Source organism: Acomys minous, assembly GCF_964271855.1.
Source record: "Acomys minous genome assembly, chromosome: 15".
In the NCBI taxonomy this organism is placed as follows: Eukaryota; Metazoa; Chordata; class Mammalia; order Rodentia; family Muridae; genus Acomys; species Acomys minous.
The window spans coordinates 67,613,950-67,633,398 of NC_140497.1; the positions used below are offsets into that span (position 1 = coordinate 67,613,950).

At 35.0% G+C, this 19,449-nt stretch overlaps 1 protein-coding gene across 9 annotated transcripts in view; it reads right to left on the minus strand.

Annotated features, from left to right (window-relative positions):
• EPHA5 (EPH receptor A5) overlaps positions 1-19,449 on the minus strand; it is a 312,460-nt gene that overhangs the window by 262,203 nt on the left and 30,808 nt on the right. For all 9 annotated transcript variants that reach the window (XM_084758024.1, XM_084758022.1, XM_084758021.1 and 6 more), the window contains exon 2: positions 10,292-10,356. In XM_084758024.1, coding sequence (XP_084614150.1) covers positions 10,292-10,356 — 65 coding nt within the window. The remainder of the gene's footprint in view (positions 1-10,291; positions 10,357-19,449) is intronic.

Here is a 19,449-nt window from a genome sequence, read left to right on the forward strand (position 1 = left end):
TGTGTTTTTTGAGACAAGGATTCTCTGTGTAGCCTTGGCTGTTCTGGACTAACTTTGTAGACCGAGCTGGCCTTGAACTCACAGCGATCCGCCTGCCTCTGCCTCCCAAGTTCTGGGATTAAAGGAGTGTGCCAACACCACCTGGCTGATAATACCATTTTTAACTAAAGTATATAGGCTTTATTTTTTCTAGTTCAAGCATTCAACACTTTGAAAATACTTACATGTAAAAGTATCACCTAGCACTAAATGCATTTAATGTAAATGTGTTTCTAAGACATAAAACAATGTTCCTGAGGTAAGGTGGGAACATGTCTCTTTACATGGAGGCAATTCTCTCACTATGCACACAAATAATGAGCATCACCTCCAGTATTTAATTGTGAACCTGCTCACTGTGTAAAAGAGCTACGTTGATTCAGTTCAAGAAGTGGCCACCTCTCTGGATTTTAATGAGAGGTTTCATGTTGTATTACGTGGGCTGGCTTTTGAATATCATTAGCATTAAGATCGACACAGGCTAGAAAAGAGCTTTTCCAGAAATTTGCACAAAACTCTATTGGTAAAAAAAAAAAAAAGTTACGCGAATCCTCTAGGATGCTATGGGAGAGACCTTTGCGGGGTTGGGGTGGGGTGTTTTGGCATATAAGATCACGAAGACAACAGTGGCTAGGCTCCAAGGGACAATGCCAGGCTGAGCAGTTTGGACCATCATCATTTCTAGCATTAGCGTAAGCTAGAAGAGCAAAGAAAACGCAATGAATGGAGAAAGCCTCAAATCGTCATGCAAGAGAAGAAGTTTGAACATTGTCCCTTCCCTCTGCCGCCTTTAATGGAAATAATCAACAGGAATGCTGGATGATTACAGTGTATTTCTTCTCTGTGGGAGAGAGAGATTATGTACTCAGACCCATAAAGCATTTGCTTGCAAAATTAATTCAAATTGACTTGCATGGGAGCACTGTTATATGAATTTAAAACAGCTGAAGAATTTTTTTTTTAAGGATCATAATAAACAGCAATCAAACCATGTAGAAAAAAATACCTACTGTTTGGGCCTCAGGGACTTCTGGGAAGCTCAAATTTGTTTAACATTTTTATTAATGAAAGGGGAGATAAAAGTTAAAAAAAAAAAACCCACATTCACTTATGGGAAATGAAACAAATAACAGTGAGAACAAGTCAATTTTTTTTTTACTTAAAAAAGGTAATTTAATCCTAGATATTTTTATGTGGACCATACCATTTAGTGCAGAAACATTTTGACAGACATAAAATTCCTCAAAATTACAAAATAAAGAAAAGGTAAATATTAATACTCAGTGTGAAACAAGTAGAGATTATAGTGGGTAAAAACAGTTTAGTAAGATTTAATGCACTACATAGAAACTTACATCAGAGATGAGGTAGGAGTAACATATTTAATTCCTTAAAAATGACTCAAAACTTGTTTGTTTTGTTTTTTTCTTCGAATACTCCTTGTCTGTAATAATTGGGCAAGAAAATTCAAAGAAAATATAATTTAGCAAAATTAAGTGTTGGACATGAGGCCTGACAAATTATGGATATGGGATAGACACACATTGCACTTTTGAGGAAGTAAAATAGGGGAAGGTTTATATTGGGATGAAGGAAAAGTTGTAAACCTGATCTGTAAAAGAGTAGAAGAGAGTCCCTCATGGGGATGTGCTTTCTTGAGGAGATTCTGTATAGATTCAGACTGAAAAGATGGAACTTTTTAGGTAGCCAGTTGCAGCTGAGCAAAGGAGAAGGCATTACCAGAAAATAATGTAGGTAAAATTCATTTCTCAGCTTATCTGTGTGTTTCATTACAATGGGGGAAATGTGTGTGGTGATCTACAATATATGAAAAAAATGTACATGATTCTGTATTGTCTTTAGCCATATAATTAGTAATCTTTAAAGAACAAATAATACACATATATCACAATGCTGTTTTACAGGGCTGCATGTTGGTGTCAGTTAATTCCATCTGTCTGTTTCCATATATAAAATATCAAACTCAGCATTTGCCTCATAGGCAGAATAACTAAAGCTGGTCACCTAAAAGAACTTTCTTTATAATTGCTAAGTTCCCACGTGGGAAATCTAAATGCAAAATCTTATGCCTTTTAAACTTCAGAATGTGGCTAATGATTGTCTTGAATTCCTTAAATTATTTATCTTAATTACCTTATAGGATGGGTGTGGTTTCTGCCTTCCTGAACTATAATAAAGACTAAGCTGCTTTGGACCAAGCAAATTCTTTACAACACTGACATTTCCATTATATTTTTAAAATATATATTTAAAAGTCCTTTCCCCTTAGGATACTTTTCTATAGTGTCCGTAAAGAGTTTTTCTGTATAAACCAATGAGATCTCATCTTGCACAGCTCATCATTTGTATGATCCTTAGCATGTTCACTAGGCTTCATATGGAACTCAGGGTACACTGCTAGGTTTAACATGGTTCTGTAAACACACAGCCAAAATGGGGCCCTGGGAGAATTTACCATGATCAGAAGCAAAACAGAAGACCACAACAAAAATCATTCAGTTAAAGATTTTCTTGATTAAAAAAAAAACAAAAACAAAAACCCATGTAGGACAAAATAACTCTGATCACCAATTATTCTGCATAATCTGATTCTTTTCACTTTTAAAGGTGAATAATGATTATATGCCCTAGAGAAGTCAGAAAGTAGGACAGAGTGAAGCAAAACCAAGGAAAGACATAAGTTCTGTTTTGATATAACTACTATGCAAGTTTAATCCCTTTTCTTTCTCTCTAGGCAGACCAAGCAAGACTATGTTCATTTAAAAACAAATACAATTTAATGCAATATCTACATTCTTCTTGAAAGGAATGAGTAGTTATAAAGTACCATATTGACTTCTAAATGCAGTGAAATAAAGTTAAGATAATCATGATGTTTATTCCTTTTGATGCTGAAAAGAAAATCTTGCAAAATAAGAACAGAATGTTCAGTGCAACTCTGAGACCATGCTCATGGGAGAACTGAGGTTTCCACAGCATGTGCTCCAGGAAGTCTTGAAAACCCTATAGGGAATGACTAATTCCACCAAGCAGAGGAGGCAGGTGTATGCAGTGAGCATCTCCAACAACAGGATGTGGAAAAAAAGAGTGATGGAGGAATACCTAAGACGTAAGATTATAATCTGTTTTTAGTAAACATCCCGGCCGTTAATTTTATCCTTGTGAGAATAAGCCTTGGAAACAGTTACTAAAAATTTCCTGACAACAAATGTTTCCACCCATGCTAAGTCTGTATAGATTAATCAATGGTAAATGTTCCAGAAGGTGACTGAGGTGGCTCAAATGTAATTAAAGTAAACTACAGCTTCATTAAGAGAAAAGGCCAGCTAGTGAAGTTATGAACATGCCTTTGCCGTTCAAGCACAGGAGGAGGGGCAGAGGGAAGTCTCAACATTTCAAGTGACTCATCTATGCTTTCAAGGCCTCAGTGTTATGGGAAATTTGGGTGTTGAGTGGGCTCAGTAGCACCAACCACTTAATTTTTATTAAGTTGCTTTCCTCATCTACAAAACAAAGTACTAAGTGCATCTCTGTACACTTCCCTGGGTGAATTATAATGTCTGTTACACATTCATGTCCTGAAGACATAGTTTTTCATGGTCCTTCTGAATGCAAAAAAGAAATGACAATGCATGAGCAAAATACAAAAAAACTACAAACTGTTTGGGAGACTTGCATTCCTGGTATGTCTGTGATATTCTGAACAACTATATAAAGAAAAGACAGGGCTATAAAATATTTTATTTACCGTTCTTTAAAAAGTATCACACTTTCAAAACCCTGCAGCTCCAGAATGTTCCATGCTCTGTCAGATAAGCCTGCTAGTGTGACATGTATTTAGTACCCAGTGAATGATGAACTAATAAACACAAAAAGTTGCAAAACATATTGCTGTGGCTTGGTATCTCAAGGTAAATCTAAATCATACAGGAGAAAAAAAGATGGGGGATGTTTATGTAAGTGGTAGAGACTGCAATGCTTTTTGATAATTTGTGATAATTGAAAGAGATGATAAAAGAAATGTCTAGAAGGAAAGGGAATAAAGGTAATATTGCTAACCTGGAACACACACACATGCGCACACAAACAAACAAACAAACAAACACACACACAGAGAGAAAGAGAGACAGACAGACAGACAGACAGACAGAGAAAGACGGCGGGGGGCATGGGTTATAAAATATACCACAGCTAAATATACCTGCTGAAATCTAATGACCTATTCTAACTAAGGTAATGGGCTAGCAGTCATTAGCATGTAACAACATAGAGTTTTGAAAACTTTTCTTTCTTAGAACAGAAGGAAATGGCAAAATTTATACATGTATGGTTGTCACCAGTTTCAGTTTTGCAGAAGGACAGAAGAAAGAGAGTCACACAGGACAAAATGTGCTCAGTTTTTAAAAATGGTCTTCTCTATTACGCCAGCACCTGCTGGCATCATCGAATACCTCTGGCTTTAGCTCTTTGAACCACATGAATCCAGAGAGACTAGACATTCAGCTGGTCTAAATATATGTATCTACTGAGTTAAGGATGGAGGTTTGTCTCCACTTCCAGCCTTAGTTTAGACTCATGCAGGCCCTGTATACACTGCCACCATATCTGTGAGTTCATATACGCATCAGTTCTGCTATGTATAGAAGGCTTTGTTTCCGTAGTGTCTTCCATTCCCACTGATTCTTATTTTTTTTCTCTCCTTTTCTGCAGAATTTTCTGCAGAGATTGCTGGAGACAACTCATTCAGGACAGAGTGTTCCAGTGGCCCTCACTCTCTGCACACTGTTTAGTTGTGGGTTTCTGTATTTAATTCTCTTCTACTGAAGAAGGAAGCTTCTCTGACAATGCTCATAGCTTTTTTAAATGAATGTTTAGGATCTAAATTCAGGTCCTCATAATTAAATGGGAAGCCGTTCGACGACTGACATATATCCCAAGTTCATATAAAAATCTCATATATGTGAATCAAAAATATTAAGTTCCTCTAGGTGCCAGTATAAAAGTATACACACCCCTTTGTGGTCCCCTACGTTCCAGTATACATGTGTACTTATACTGGATTGCAATCATGTGCCACAGGACCAGTCAAAGAAGGCCTGCAAATATGGCTATGGTCCATAAGACGAAGTTGTCCAGTAGCATTTGATCCATCTCAGTTTTAGACAACATTTCTGTTATCAAGTGATGTATCACAGTGTTGTATCAAACCACAAACTTGTGCCGTAAGTAAACCATTCTGAAATCAATTATGGCTCCTTAAAATACATTTGTACACTTGAGGAAAAACATAATTTATCACTTTTTATGTTTCTATCAAAGTGAAATAAGGAAGATGAAAGACAAACTTTGAGAGACACTAGTATAGTTCCTTCTTTTTGAAAATGGCTCTCTGTTTATATAACCTATCTTTTAGGTATTTCCACTAGTAAAATATTTCTGATAATTTATATTCTTTAAGTGTTTATTTAACCATGGAGGGTGCTAAGGCCACCTTACTAAATTTACTTTTGCTGGGTATATGTTTTCTGCTTGAGTGTTTTTTCGTAGCATTTAAATAAACTAAGGATTAACTCTACAATCATGATTTTAATTAATTAACAATGTTTAACAGTACTGAATACTTTTTTACATAGTAAGATGTTTCTCAAATGATGCCTTCACAATGTTCACTCATTGGTTTTGATAATTTAATTATATCTATGTATATCTTGGAGTTGGTTTTATTTATGTTTGTTGATGAATATGTGTGTTTTATTCAAATTTGAGATTTTTTTGTCTTATGTGTTGGTAATACACTGCTGTCTTTTGTATTCTTTTTAGTTATGTTGAAACTAGGCCTTTTAAACACAATGTTGGCACTTGGCAATGGCGATTGTTCCCACACTCCAGGATTCGTGGCTTACTTGCATATTCACGATCCTCAGCTAATTCTGAAAGACAGTATATTTTCCTATCTGTCTATCCATGTGATTGTTTAGTTTAATGCCAGATAATACGTGATAGATTTAAAAGCCAAAAAAGAAAAATCCTTCCTAAACATTTAGTATTCTCACCTTCACCAAGGGACTGTGTGTGCTTGTTGACAGATTCATTCAACATTTATCTAAGCAATTGCCTTTGTTTTCCTTTTGTGCAAGGCTTTGAGGACACGCACAGGTGAAACAAATAATTCTCAGGTCTTAATGAAGCCTGCTTAAATCCTTGGCCAGTGCACAGTCCTCCTCTTAAGCAAGCTGTTCTAGTTAGTATCTGAGAAGTGTTACTAGATGGATGTTTTAGTACTTACACCAAAATTTACCTACAAATTAGTAGATATTCACCTATCTTTCTAAAACTTGCCAGTCTGGAAAGAAATATTGGATGAAGAGATTTTAAAGTCATACCAAAATAACATCATGGTACTTGACAGTCTTCTCGGAACTCAACAGGCATCAAATAGTCCCATTTCTTTGCAACTGGGAATATGAGCAATTTCCTATGCTGTGCTGATTTGTATGTGCCTATTCAACTGGTACTTCTCACGCTGTTGGCTGGATTCAGGTTTTTCAGGGCTCTTTTGGAGATCAACAGGTAGAAAAAAACATAGGACACAACCATTCTCTTATTACAAAACGGAGTGGTTTTGTTTTCTTGAGTAAATGCTCTTCAGGTTACTGACAAAGACTTTAAAAACATAGACTCTGACAGTCATTTCCTTTATCGTGATGATTTTCATAGAGGAGGAAATTAATAGCGTTCCATATCCTATGACTTTTTGTTGACATATTCCGGTGGCCTACATTTTACACAGTATGGTGCCGACTATATAATTATAAATTACACAATCTATTTAGATTATATTAAAAAACATATACAGTTCATCCTATAGTCATTTAAAACTTGAACACTCACTTTCTTTAAAATAATAACCAGGCAGGGACTGGAGCTAGACCTCCTGCACAGCTGTAGCTGATAGGCAGCTCAGGCTTAACGTGGGTCCACTAATAAGGAGAGCTGGGTCTGTCCCTGACATGGACTCTGTTGCCAGCTTTTAACCACGTCCCCCCTGGCTGGATTGCTTTTCCAGGCTATAGGAGAAGAGGAGACTCCCCTTTTCTGAGGAATAGCGGAGAAGGGATGGGGGAAGATGTAAGGACAGTGGAACTGGGAGAAGAGTGACGGGGCTACCACTAGGATGTAAGATAAAATAAATAAATAAATAAATAAATAAATAAATAAATAAATAAACACATGCTTTATTAAAACCTAGAGATGACTTAAGATCCGTCTGCAAGACCAAGAGAGCTAACTAACAAGGGCCCAGAGGAGTCTGTGGAGTCTGAAGCACCAAGAAAGAACCACGCATGGACTGAACCTAGGTCCTCTACATAGATGTAGATGGCTTCATGTGGCCCCACTAGTGAGGGGAGAGGGTACTGGCTCTGACATGGACTCTGTTGCCTGCTTTTTCATCATTTCCCTCTGACAGAACTGCCTTGCCAGACCACAGGGGAAAGGGACAATTCAGTTCTGATGTAACTTGATAAGCCGGGGGCGGGGGGGGGGGATTTTCCTTTTATGAGGAATATGAGAGGGGTGATTGGGAAAGGAGGGTGGATCTGGAAGGAGAGGAGGGAGGGAACTACAAACATGATATAAAGTGAATTAATTAATTAATTAATTAATTAATCAAACAAATAAAAATAATGCCACGTCCTATAATTTTGTATATAAGTGGCTCCAAAAAAATGTAAATCAGGATTTCACACATATATTTATCATGTAAACAAAAACTTCACTAATTTCCTTTAAGTTATCTTCTGTCTTCAGTGTGTATAGCATGCAGGTTAGCAGTATCAAAGAAAATATGACGCATAAAAATATTATCCCTCCCAAAGGAATACATGTTTTATAATCTAGAAAGAAAACTAATATTATTACACTAGCTAACTAAAAGAATAAACTAACATAATACTTTTTAATGTTGGTAAGAGCTTGGTCCTTATACAGAGACTTCTGTTTTCTATACAGAAATGGTACAAGAAATTAAGCAGTACCTCCCAAAGTTTCCAAACGCCTCCTAAAGTTTTCCAGTCATAGATAGGATCAACTGCAGCATCATATTTATACTCATTCATATATATGATTTAAACAATCTATTTTAATGAATTCTCAGTTTAAAAGTATAAAAGGGCAAACTGAATTGAAAGATAATAATATTTTCTGAGGGCTCTAAAATTCGATTTTAAGCTGCAGTTCCATCATATTTTCAAAGGGAACATTTAATACACTCATTAAATCCAACATTTCGGGTAAGTATAAAATTTCAAAGTATAACCCAAACACAAGTACATACACATATGGATAATAACAATTGTAAAACTTTACCAGAGTAAAGGGAACAATATGGAATGAAGGTATAATTGACAGAATACATTCCATTATATTGATAGTTATTTTATTGGTCTCATACATCTTTTACTTTTGGATTCTAACATCAGAAGATTATTGCTTTTTATATTGCATCTATAAGTGCAACTATAACATTAAAGACCAAAGTAATTTCAAGTTGCTGAACTGTCTGAAAGCAAACTGATATAAGTATATGTTAGCACACAATTAGAAATTGTAGCAATTAATATGGCATATTTTACTTTCTTAAAAGTAACTTTCTTAGAAAAGGCTACCTTGGTTTGCTTCATGTGGCTGTGATAAATGTTATGCCCTAGAGCATCATGGGAAGGAGAGAGTTTATTTCCTAGCATCTACTGATAACAGTCCTTGAGGAAAGTCAGGCAAGAATTAAAATAAGACCAGGGGCAAGGACCATGGATGAAGTTCCTCACTGCTTTATTCTACATGGATGGCTCAGCTTGCTTTCTTATACCACCTAAAACTACCCTGCTAACATGTGGCACAGCTTACAACAAGCTGTGTCCTCCGCAGTAAACCAATAATCAAAAAAAAAAAAATCCCACAGACCACAAACATGTCCTCAGGCCCATCTGACTGAGGTTATTCCTCGATTGTGGTTTCTTCTTTTCAAATGACTCTAGTTTGTGTCAGAATGACCAACCTCAAGGACTAATTAACTCAGCACAAAAACTAATTAATTCAACTGATTTTGTTATTAATTGAAAAATAATCATTGAAATATATCAGATAATGAGTTTGCTAGCACAAGACATTTATATTACCTTACTTAAAGTTGGTTCCATCTCATTTGAAATATTTTATATATATGACATTAAATTAATTGCTTACATACATGGTAAAGTAAAACAAATTTATATATTTAAATACCATAAATTTAATTTTAAAACCAACATTTGAAAAGTTTGGAGTTTTTGTAATGACAATTGAGTTTAATATTAGCTTGAAATACTTAAAATCTAAAACTCTTAATGTTATAGGTTAATAAAATTTAACACAATTAGAATTGTTTTATTATAACATTTTTGAAACATAGTCAAAATTTCAGAGTATCTTGACATTATAGAACAATATTTAATTTGGGCTTTCATTTTCTGATACAATTCTTATGAATTTAATTAGGAAGGCAATCATGTGAGCTTTCTTAAATATCCAAATGTGTTACTATTTTTAACATAAATTCAGTAACAGATATCAAATGATATCTAATTTTCATCTCATAGGTTTTACCTTAATATATGTCAACAAAATAATTTAATAAGATATTAATCACAAAATATTTTAATAAGATATTCTTTTCTGAAAAGGTTTCAGTGAGGAAAAGTTCAAGATTTGGGATGAAACCTTTGAATGCTGATGAAACTAAGGATGAGACATGTTGCAATCTTGAATGGAACTTAATTGAATTTCTTGTAATTGTTTCAATTGTTTTTAAAATGAAATAAAAGTTGATTTGATCTCTACATGCATTAATATACATACATTAACATTGTACACCGATGTCAATTATACTTCCTAAATAATTTAATTGTGGTAGTGGCAAAGCACCACATTTCCTAGGTGCTGAAGAAAAAATTTCTTTTGTGGAGAAAGACTAGAGGAAAGCAGTGTGTTTGATATTTAGTGACTGAAAATCCTACCTTGTTGGTTAAATTTCTGTCAGAACTCATTTGCCATTCCCCCATACCCTACCTGATAGAAGTGCCCCACCCTCTTCTCTGAACAAATATGTCCAATTGCATTACAATCAAACATGACCTTTGTAACATGAAGGCTGTGTGCTTAGGTTATGTTTTATGGAAACTTCATAAGAACTTACCCCATTTTTTGGAAAAGCAACCCATCCGAGGTCCCCCATGACAGTGCGTGAATCCAATAAATTCACTAAAAAACAAAACAAAAGCAAAAAACAAAGTGAATACATCCCTACTATACCCCCTTGAGTTGCATACTCCTAAAGTTACCAAGATTTGGTTATGTTTTCATTATGATGAATACAGGAGTTACGAAGTACTATTATAATGAAAGAGAACAGTTGTCTTGTAATATATGAATGGAGAATTATAACAAAAACATTTAAAGTATGTATAACACTAAATGTTATTGTTACATAATAAAATAAAAAGTTCAAGCACAATTCAAAAAGTAAGATGTTAAAACAAACAAACAATAAACTACTTAGAGTTACCAATAATTTGCAACCTTAAAATTGCAGTTAAGCTGTTACGAATTGCCAAATAAGTGCATTAAATAAAAGTAAACTTTTCGTAAGCATATTTAACATTTTTATGACAATAACCAAAATCTCCAATACAAGAGAAATTTAATTATGAACATATCTACATACTTTTACTCAAGATGAAGAATCTAGCAAATTTGTTGCTGTAGTTAACTCTTGTGTATACCCACATTTAGCCAGAGCCTAAATTGTGCTTCTACCTGAGTTTTAGGTAGTTTATATCCTGAAATCCTAAAATCTCAAGAATTCTAGAATTTTTAGAAATCCCTGGATTGACATAAATAGCATCATTATGGTGCCATTATATAATATATAATGTGCCAATATATAAGTGCACATACCTACATCTACCTACTTACTAGTATACAATGTGCTATATCCTGTCCTTGGAAAATCAGATTAATTTAAATGACACAGTATAATTAAATGCTTTAGTAAGATCAAAGAACGTTATCGTTCTGCCTTTTTACATCTGTTTTTATCTTGAATTCTTCTCGCCCATTATGTAACTGAACCATTTAAATTGAGCTTGGTTTATGAAACAGAAAAGAAGACATGTGGATTATTTCTTAAAGCTACCTATACCACACTCAAAGGCCAGCATTTTGAAAATCCATCCATTTTGAAAGTATCATTCTATCTGCCACTGTAAGCCTGAAGTATAAAATGTACCAGAGTTAATAGGCAAGGAAATGGGTTATCATACTGTGCCGAGAAAGCAAGAGAAAATCACTATGAGACAGAATCACAGGTGAAATAGGAACTTTGGATATTTCCTGAAACTTATGTGCACTTAAGACATAAGTGTATTTCAAGTTAGTAAAATATTCATGTGGAGTTATGTGCCCTATAAATCAACTTAAAAAAATATAATAACATTAGCAATGTTAAATCAGTCACCAAGTTGTAGGAAACATGCTAATTATCACGTACACCTGGCTTTTTCTGAGTATAATTGTTTTTGTCTAATTTCTTTTATCTTTTCACAAAATTTATTTTTCCTTTTTTACATATAAATTTATATTATTATGCATATATACAATAAACTACCCAAAGCAAGAATTACCATGAAATAATCAGGAATTATTTAAATGTTATTTTCTTAGTGTTTTGGCTATTTGTATTTGGCAGCCTTGAAGAAAACATCTTTCCTATCTTGGTGAATCTAAAATTCTGAATGTAAATCAATATCTATCATATCTCATCATTATCAACTTAAGCATCTATCTACACCTAAAACATTTTAACCCCTAGACCTTTAAGCTTAATTGTAAAACTAAACTATCTGGTCTTCAGCCCCAACAGAGAATTGAGAAAGAATAGAATTAATGCTGAAGATGATGTTCCAGTTTCATAGAGCATTTCGAGTCACTGTTCAGGCAGCAAACTGTCTCTCTCATCTTCTCATTTGGGAAGCTGCAAATCTGAACTCCCTGTATAGTCAGGTTTTTTTCTACTTTCACAGTTACGTAAATATAAAATGCAAACTATGTTTTACTGTCTTTAACCCACTTTAATCATATTGGCCTAATATTGTTTGTAGAACTGTGAATTCCTCCAAGTAATGACACCTTTACTGAAAAATAATAGTTTAAATCACATTTGCTCTGTTCCCCAGATCACGGACGCCCTGCCAGACATGACACTCTACCTAGCTCTTCAGTCAGTGTCAAGCTCTTCATTTTACTGTACTGTTGGCTTTTCTGCTCTCCAAGGGAAGAAGGTTACATTAAACATAAATGTCCTTGTCCTCCTTTTAGTGTATCTGGGACACTAGGGCTCTGTCTAGACATGACTAAATACCAGGGGAATGAACACTTAAATTGTTGTGTTTATTCATTTTAATGATTCCTTTGGCTTATCTTTGATATTGAGCAGCAGCATGCCTGTGTGGTCGAGATAAAGGCCTCATATCATCAAACTGAAGGTGCTACTGTGATATAGACAGCACAGCTTCAACCTGTGATCCAAACTGATGAGCTTAGGCACTCTAGGAAGTCATACCAGTCTGTGAACAGAGGCAGCATTCCTCACTGATCTTTTCCCCGCTTGCAACTATTATGTAACAACATTCATGACAGAATTGCAGTGGCATCTAACTTTGGCTACTGCCACTTGAATTGACTTTAGTCTAAGTTAGTCTGCATTGCTGTTTTGTGGGCTTAAAATATATGTAGATCTTAGTTAAAGGCCACAAGACAGTGGCTTAGCTCTGAATTCAGTTTTGGAAGAGTAGTCATTGACATTTTAATACACTACAAGAAATATAACACTGTAACTACATTAGAAATGGATAATTTATAATATGTAATTTTACCTAAATGCTGACATTAGATAAACAGATTATGAAATTGATGAGAAATGCATACATCTCACTTTCCACACCATTTAAAATTTAATTCCTTCTAAAAACATATGATTCTTTAAAACAAGATATTTTTATCTACAATTAGAAAATTTGAAATTAAAAAATATATACAATTTTATTGCTATTTGTGTGTATCTAGCAGAACAAATTTTTTGGACATTGATTAGGCAGATTTTTCAGATACTTAAAAGTAAACAGTTAAGATGAATATGTAAAGTAAAAAAATCTAAATATGCAGGGCATGGAGAGCAAGCCACTGAGTAGCACTCCTCCATGGCTTCTCCATCAGTTTCTATTTCCAGGTTCCTGCCTTGATTCCTTCAGTGACAGACTGTGTCATGTAAGTGTAATCAAAGTCCTCCAACCAAATATGTATAACACACTTTTCTCCCCAATCATTAAACACACTGTTTTGGTTATATTGAATAACATCACTTTTCTGAGAATTTCTAATTCTTCATATTCTTTGACATATTGTAAAGTAAGATTGTCCATCACTAATCTTCATAAATCTGAGTGCAGAGCTTTTCCCAGTGTCCTGATAGCTCTAAGTACTCATAACTTAAGCATACTGACTGGTTTTACACCCTTAAAAGAACACAACACCCAGGGCTGAGATGTAGCCCAATAATTAGGAATTTGTAGGTTCTTTCAGTATAAATGAAATCTCTTACGATCACCACTATCTGGCAAGTCATAAAAGCCTGTAACTCCAGCTCAGGGGATGACACTTTTGTAGGCCCTTGCAGAGATCTGAACTCATATGGTGTACACACACACACACAAACACACATACACACATATGTACGTATATATGTGTATATATATATGCTAATAATGAATAAAATAATCCTTGAGAAAACCCATAACAGCCAACACACATATCTATACCCCTGGCTAGGGTCAAATATTCAATAACTAAGTGGCTTATAAACTAACCATCTTGTCAGTGAACTGATCCAGAGGAGGTGTCTCAATCATCATTCAAAAGTAATTCTCATTTACTGTCTCTCATGGTGCCCACAGATATATTTTATTTATTGGTTTTCTTGCTTGCTTTTGCTACTGAAAATTGAAAAAGGAAAGCATGAAGCTAATCATTCCTCTATATACAACATCCCCATGAAATAACTGTTTCATAAAAGTTTCATTAATTCCAAGGTTTAGATGCTCAGAAATTTATGTACAGATACTACCAAAATTTTTCTCTTTTATAATTATTTTTATAGTATTTTCCTGGAAGTATACCTCTTAATAGAAGATACCATGTTTGGAATCATTCCATATAAAACAAAATGAGCCATTATGTAAGAATGTAACATTAATAAAACAATAGAAACATAATTTAGATAAATAAAATAGGGTAATCTACCCATGAACTTCCCTTCTAATATTTTTCACAAAGTCAATACAAATTTGATGGATATTCTTATATACACTTTAATAGTTTTCAATATTTATATATTATTATATGTATATAAATATATATTAAAATCAGTATTAAAAACAATTGAGATGAGATAAGGTACATACAAATATAAATCTTCAGAAGTAAATTTCCCAATGACTATAACGAATTTATTAAAGAGTGGATTGGCATGAATAGAGTGCAATTTCTAAGTGTCTTTTTTTGCTACAATTACAGTAATTAAATTGTTCTGAACAGTATATGTGCATGTTATAAATTACAATGAATACACAATGAGTATTGATCTTCATTGTACAACTTAATTAAAACTTTTCCAAGAGAAGCTGCTAATGAATATAATTAGAGAAAATGTTTGATACCACAGTTACTCTGGAAAGCATTAATTAGATATCAGATATTTTCTGGAAAATATTTTTATCTTTTCTTTATATTTTAAAATATGAAGTTACGAAATGAAACTGAAAAAAAAAAGCCTTTAAGGTCATTTTCTCACTCAACTCTTAATCATATAATTATAAAGAAATGGGTTGTTTGGTTAGTAAATCAGCAATAAGGAAATGATTTCCTCAGGAAAAATAAGGACACAGAGATCAATGAGAATGGAATCTATTGCAAATTCCTAGTCACTGTACAAAAGGAAAAACACTGTACTAATGTATGAGATTTAAAGTGGTTTTTAAAGATTTTTATTTCCATTCTTGTGTGTGTGTGTGTGTGTTTCTGTTTCTATGTGCATGTATATGACACATCAACATGAGTGCCATGCCCACAATTGCCAAAAGAGAGTATCAGATCCTAGGAAGGTGGTGATATAGGTCACTGTGGGTTTGGCACAGGTGCAGAGAACTGAACTTAGGTCCACTGCAAAACTAGCACGTGGTCATAATTACTGAGCTATCTATGTCTTCAGCAGTCCTGGGAACATTTCAATCAGTAAATATAATAAAAAATATTGGCTAAAATATAGATTTTAATAGAAACTATTTCTAAATAGCCATAATTATTATTTAGTTTAATGTCTAAATGATTAATTTAAATTATTGATCTCAACTTCCAAGATGGCACCACCCAGAGAGTATTGTATCTGAGTGGCAGAAGACTAGAGGCTGCTGTTACAGTGAGTAACTTGACAGTTGATCCCAAAACACCTACATTGTCATTTCCTGGACCAGAATGGACATCCTGGGAGCTGGAGACATAGAGTTCCAGGGACCCACAGCTATCTTCCGGGTCCAGGAGTCACACAAGATCCCTCTCCTGGTGTGATCTTCCTATACAGAGCACAGTTTCCTTGTCACAGGGACCTCCTTTCCAGAAGCCAAGCCATGGATTCCTCCTGCTTCCTGGAGGGCAACCCCTAAGTAATGGGTCCAGGAGTCGTGCAGAGTCCTAGTCTCACATAGAGTCTTTATCTCATACAAAGTCCTAGACTCCAGGCCCTCAGGGTGTTCTACCTTAAAGAGCAAGCTTAGGTCACCAGTTCCAAGAGTGCTCGGCTCCCTCAATTAGACCTCAGATTCTTCCCACTTCCCTGAGGGAAGCCCCTTGATACCCATGGTCATCACCCTAACACAAAACCATGGACATTACAAGCATACAGGGCATTGGGTCAAGATGGCAGAGCTCAGACAACTCTGAGTGTTAGGAGCACATTGAATCCAAATGATTCAATCCGATTCCATACAGCCTGAGCTGGTTCACTACCTGGTTGAATTTGTAATGGCAAAGCCTGCTTTCCATCTCCCTGATTTACCTGTCCCGTCTGAGACACAATCCTTGCAGAGGTAAGCTGTAGGTGGGACCCAACCCGCATTGTCTGCCATCCCAAGGAGGCCAGTGTGGGATCCCCAACCAACATCTAGTTTAAAGCCATTTCCCTGCTGACTCTAGACCTGCCTCTTTCACCTGGGACAAGGCAGCAAAGGTGAGGTGAGAGTTGGGCTCTGACTCACATCTGCCAACCCATGGAGACCTATACTAGCCTGAGCAACATTCAATTAGAGTCCTCTCTGCTCCATCTGAACTGCCTCGACATCAGAGACCACCAGAACTGCAATCACCGGAGAAAACAAGATGGCTAGAGGTCAGCATAAGCTCACAAACAGCAAAACAAAACCCAGGGCCATATGTTACCACTGGAAACCAGCTATACTATCACAAAAAGCCCTGGGGATGCTGTCACACCTAACACTTAAGAAAATGTCTTAAATCTGAGGTTATGAAAATAATTGAGTCCTTAAAGAGGAAAAATAAATCCTTCAAAGAAATATAGGAAAATACATTCATACAGATGAAAAGAATTGATAAATCCTTTAAAGAATTACAGGAAAATACAATCAAACAGGAGAAAGAAATGAATGAAACTATTCAAGACCTAAAAATGGAATTAGAATCAGTAAGTAAAACACAATTCAAGGCAATCCTGGATGGAAAACCTAGGGAAGAGAATAGGAACTATATAAGTATCACCAACAAAATACAAGAAATGGAAGAAAGAATCTCAGGTGAAGATGACAGGGCTAAAGAAGTCAATCTATCAGTTGAAAAATATGTTAAAACTATAAATATCCTATATAAAGACCAACATAAGAATAATAAAAAGAGAAGAAATATTAGACTCCCAGCTCCAAGGTCCAGAATATGTATATATTTTGGTCTTTTGAGACAGGGTTTCTCTGTGTAGCCTTGGCTGTCCTGGACTCGATTTGTAGACCAGGGTGGCCTCGAACTCACAGCGATCCACCTGCCTCTGCCTCCAAAGTGCTGAGATTAAAGGTATGTGCCACCACCGCCCGGCTCCAGAATATATATTTAACAAAATCATAGGAGAAAACTTTCTCCACCTACAGGAAATTATGCCTATAAACATACAAGAAGCTTACCAAACTCCAAATTTATTGGACTAGGGAAAAAATCCTCCTGTCACATAATAATCAATAGATGTCACTAATACATAGATGAGAAAATATTAAAAGCTGCAAGGGAGAAAGGCCAAGTAACATATAATAGCAAACCTGTTATAATCACATTCAACTTCTCAGCAGAGACCAGAAAAGCCTGGGCATATGTCTTGTAGATGCCAATCCAGATGATTATATCCAATAAAACTTTCAATGACCATAGATGGAGAAAAGAAGATATTCCAGGACAGAATGAAATTTAAATAATATATATACACAAACTCAATCCTACAGAAGATCCTAGAAGGAAAATACCCACCTGAGGATGTTATTAGTTACACCCAAAAAACCCACCAGATATGAATAACTTAACTTCAGAAAAACCAAAAGTAGACAAGAACAAACAACAACTTCAAAATAAAAGGAACTAAAAGACTCTGGTCATCAATATCTCTCAACATTAATGGGCACAACTTTCCAATAAAAAGAAAAACACTAATAGCATGGATGCAAAAACAGGACCTATCCTCTGTTGCATACAAGAAACTCACCTCAGGGGTTAGGATATACATTACCACAGAATAAAGGGTGAGAAAAAGGTATTCCAAGCAACCAGACACAAGAAGCAAGCTGGAGTAGCCATTCTAGTACCTAAGAAAAGACTAGACTTTCAACCAAAACTAATCAAAACAGATGGAGAAGGATATTTCATAATCATCAAAGGAAAAATACACCAAGATGATGTCTCAATTATGAAAATCTATGCATCAAACACAAGAGCACCCACATTTGTAAAAGAAACATTATTAAATCTTAATGCACACATTGAATCCCACAAATTAGTAATGAGAGACTTCAACATCCCACTCTCACAATGGAAAGATCATCATCAAGACGAACACTAAATAGAGAAATAATGAAAGTAATCCATATCATGAATCAAATGGATCAAAGTGATACAAACAGTTTACTTAACACAAAGGAATATATTTTCTTCTCAGCACCTCACAGAACCTCCTCCAAAATTTACCATATACTTGGTCACAACGCAAACCTCATTAAATACAAGAATGTTTGCATCTAATCAAACCACCATGGATTAAAGCTGGAACCCAACAACAACAGAAAGCCTACAAACTCAAGAAAAGTGAACAATTCCTTACTGGATGACTATTGGGTCAGGGCTGAAATAAAGAAAGAAGTTAAAAGCTTTCAAGAATTCAATGAAACTGAAGGCACAATATACCCAAACTTAGGAACACAATGAAAGCACTGCTGAGAAGAAAGTTCATATAACTAAGAACCTTAATAAGGAAATTGGAGAGATTCTATACTAGCAACTTAATAGCACACCTGAAAAAAAAAACTATATCAAAATGAAGCGAACACACCAAAGAGGAGTAGACAAGAAATGACAAGAAATCATCAAAATCTAGGCTTTTGGCAATAAATTAGAAACAAAGAGAACAGTACAAAGAATCAATGAAATCAAGAGCTAGTTCTTGAGAAAATCAACAATATAGCCAAATCCGTAGCCAAACTATCTAAAAGGCAGAGGGAGAGTATCCAAATTAACAACAAAAGAATGGAAAGGGAAGCATAACAACCGACACTGAGGTAATCTAAACAGTCATTAGTTCTTACTTCAAAAGCCTGTATCCCACAAATGGATGATTTTCTCAATATATTTCACTCAACAAAGTTAAAGCAAGGTTAGGCAAACAGTTTAAACAGCCTTAAAAACCATAAAGTAATAGAAGCAGTCATCAAATGTCTCCTAAACAAAATAATAATAATAATAAAAGCCCCAAGCCAGATGGTTTTAGCACATAATTCTACTAGGCATTCAAAGAAATACTCATACCAGTATTTCTCAAATTATTTGACAGTATAGAAACAGAAGAAACATTCAAAAATGCATTCTATGAAGCCACAGTCATCCTGATACCCAAAACATACCGAAACTCAACAAAGAAAATTTCAGAACAGTTTCACTCATGACTATTGACGCATAAATCCTCAATAAAATATTCGCAAACTG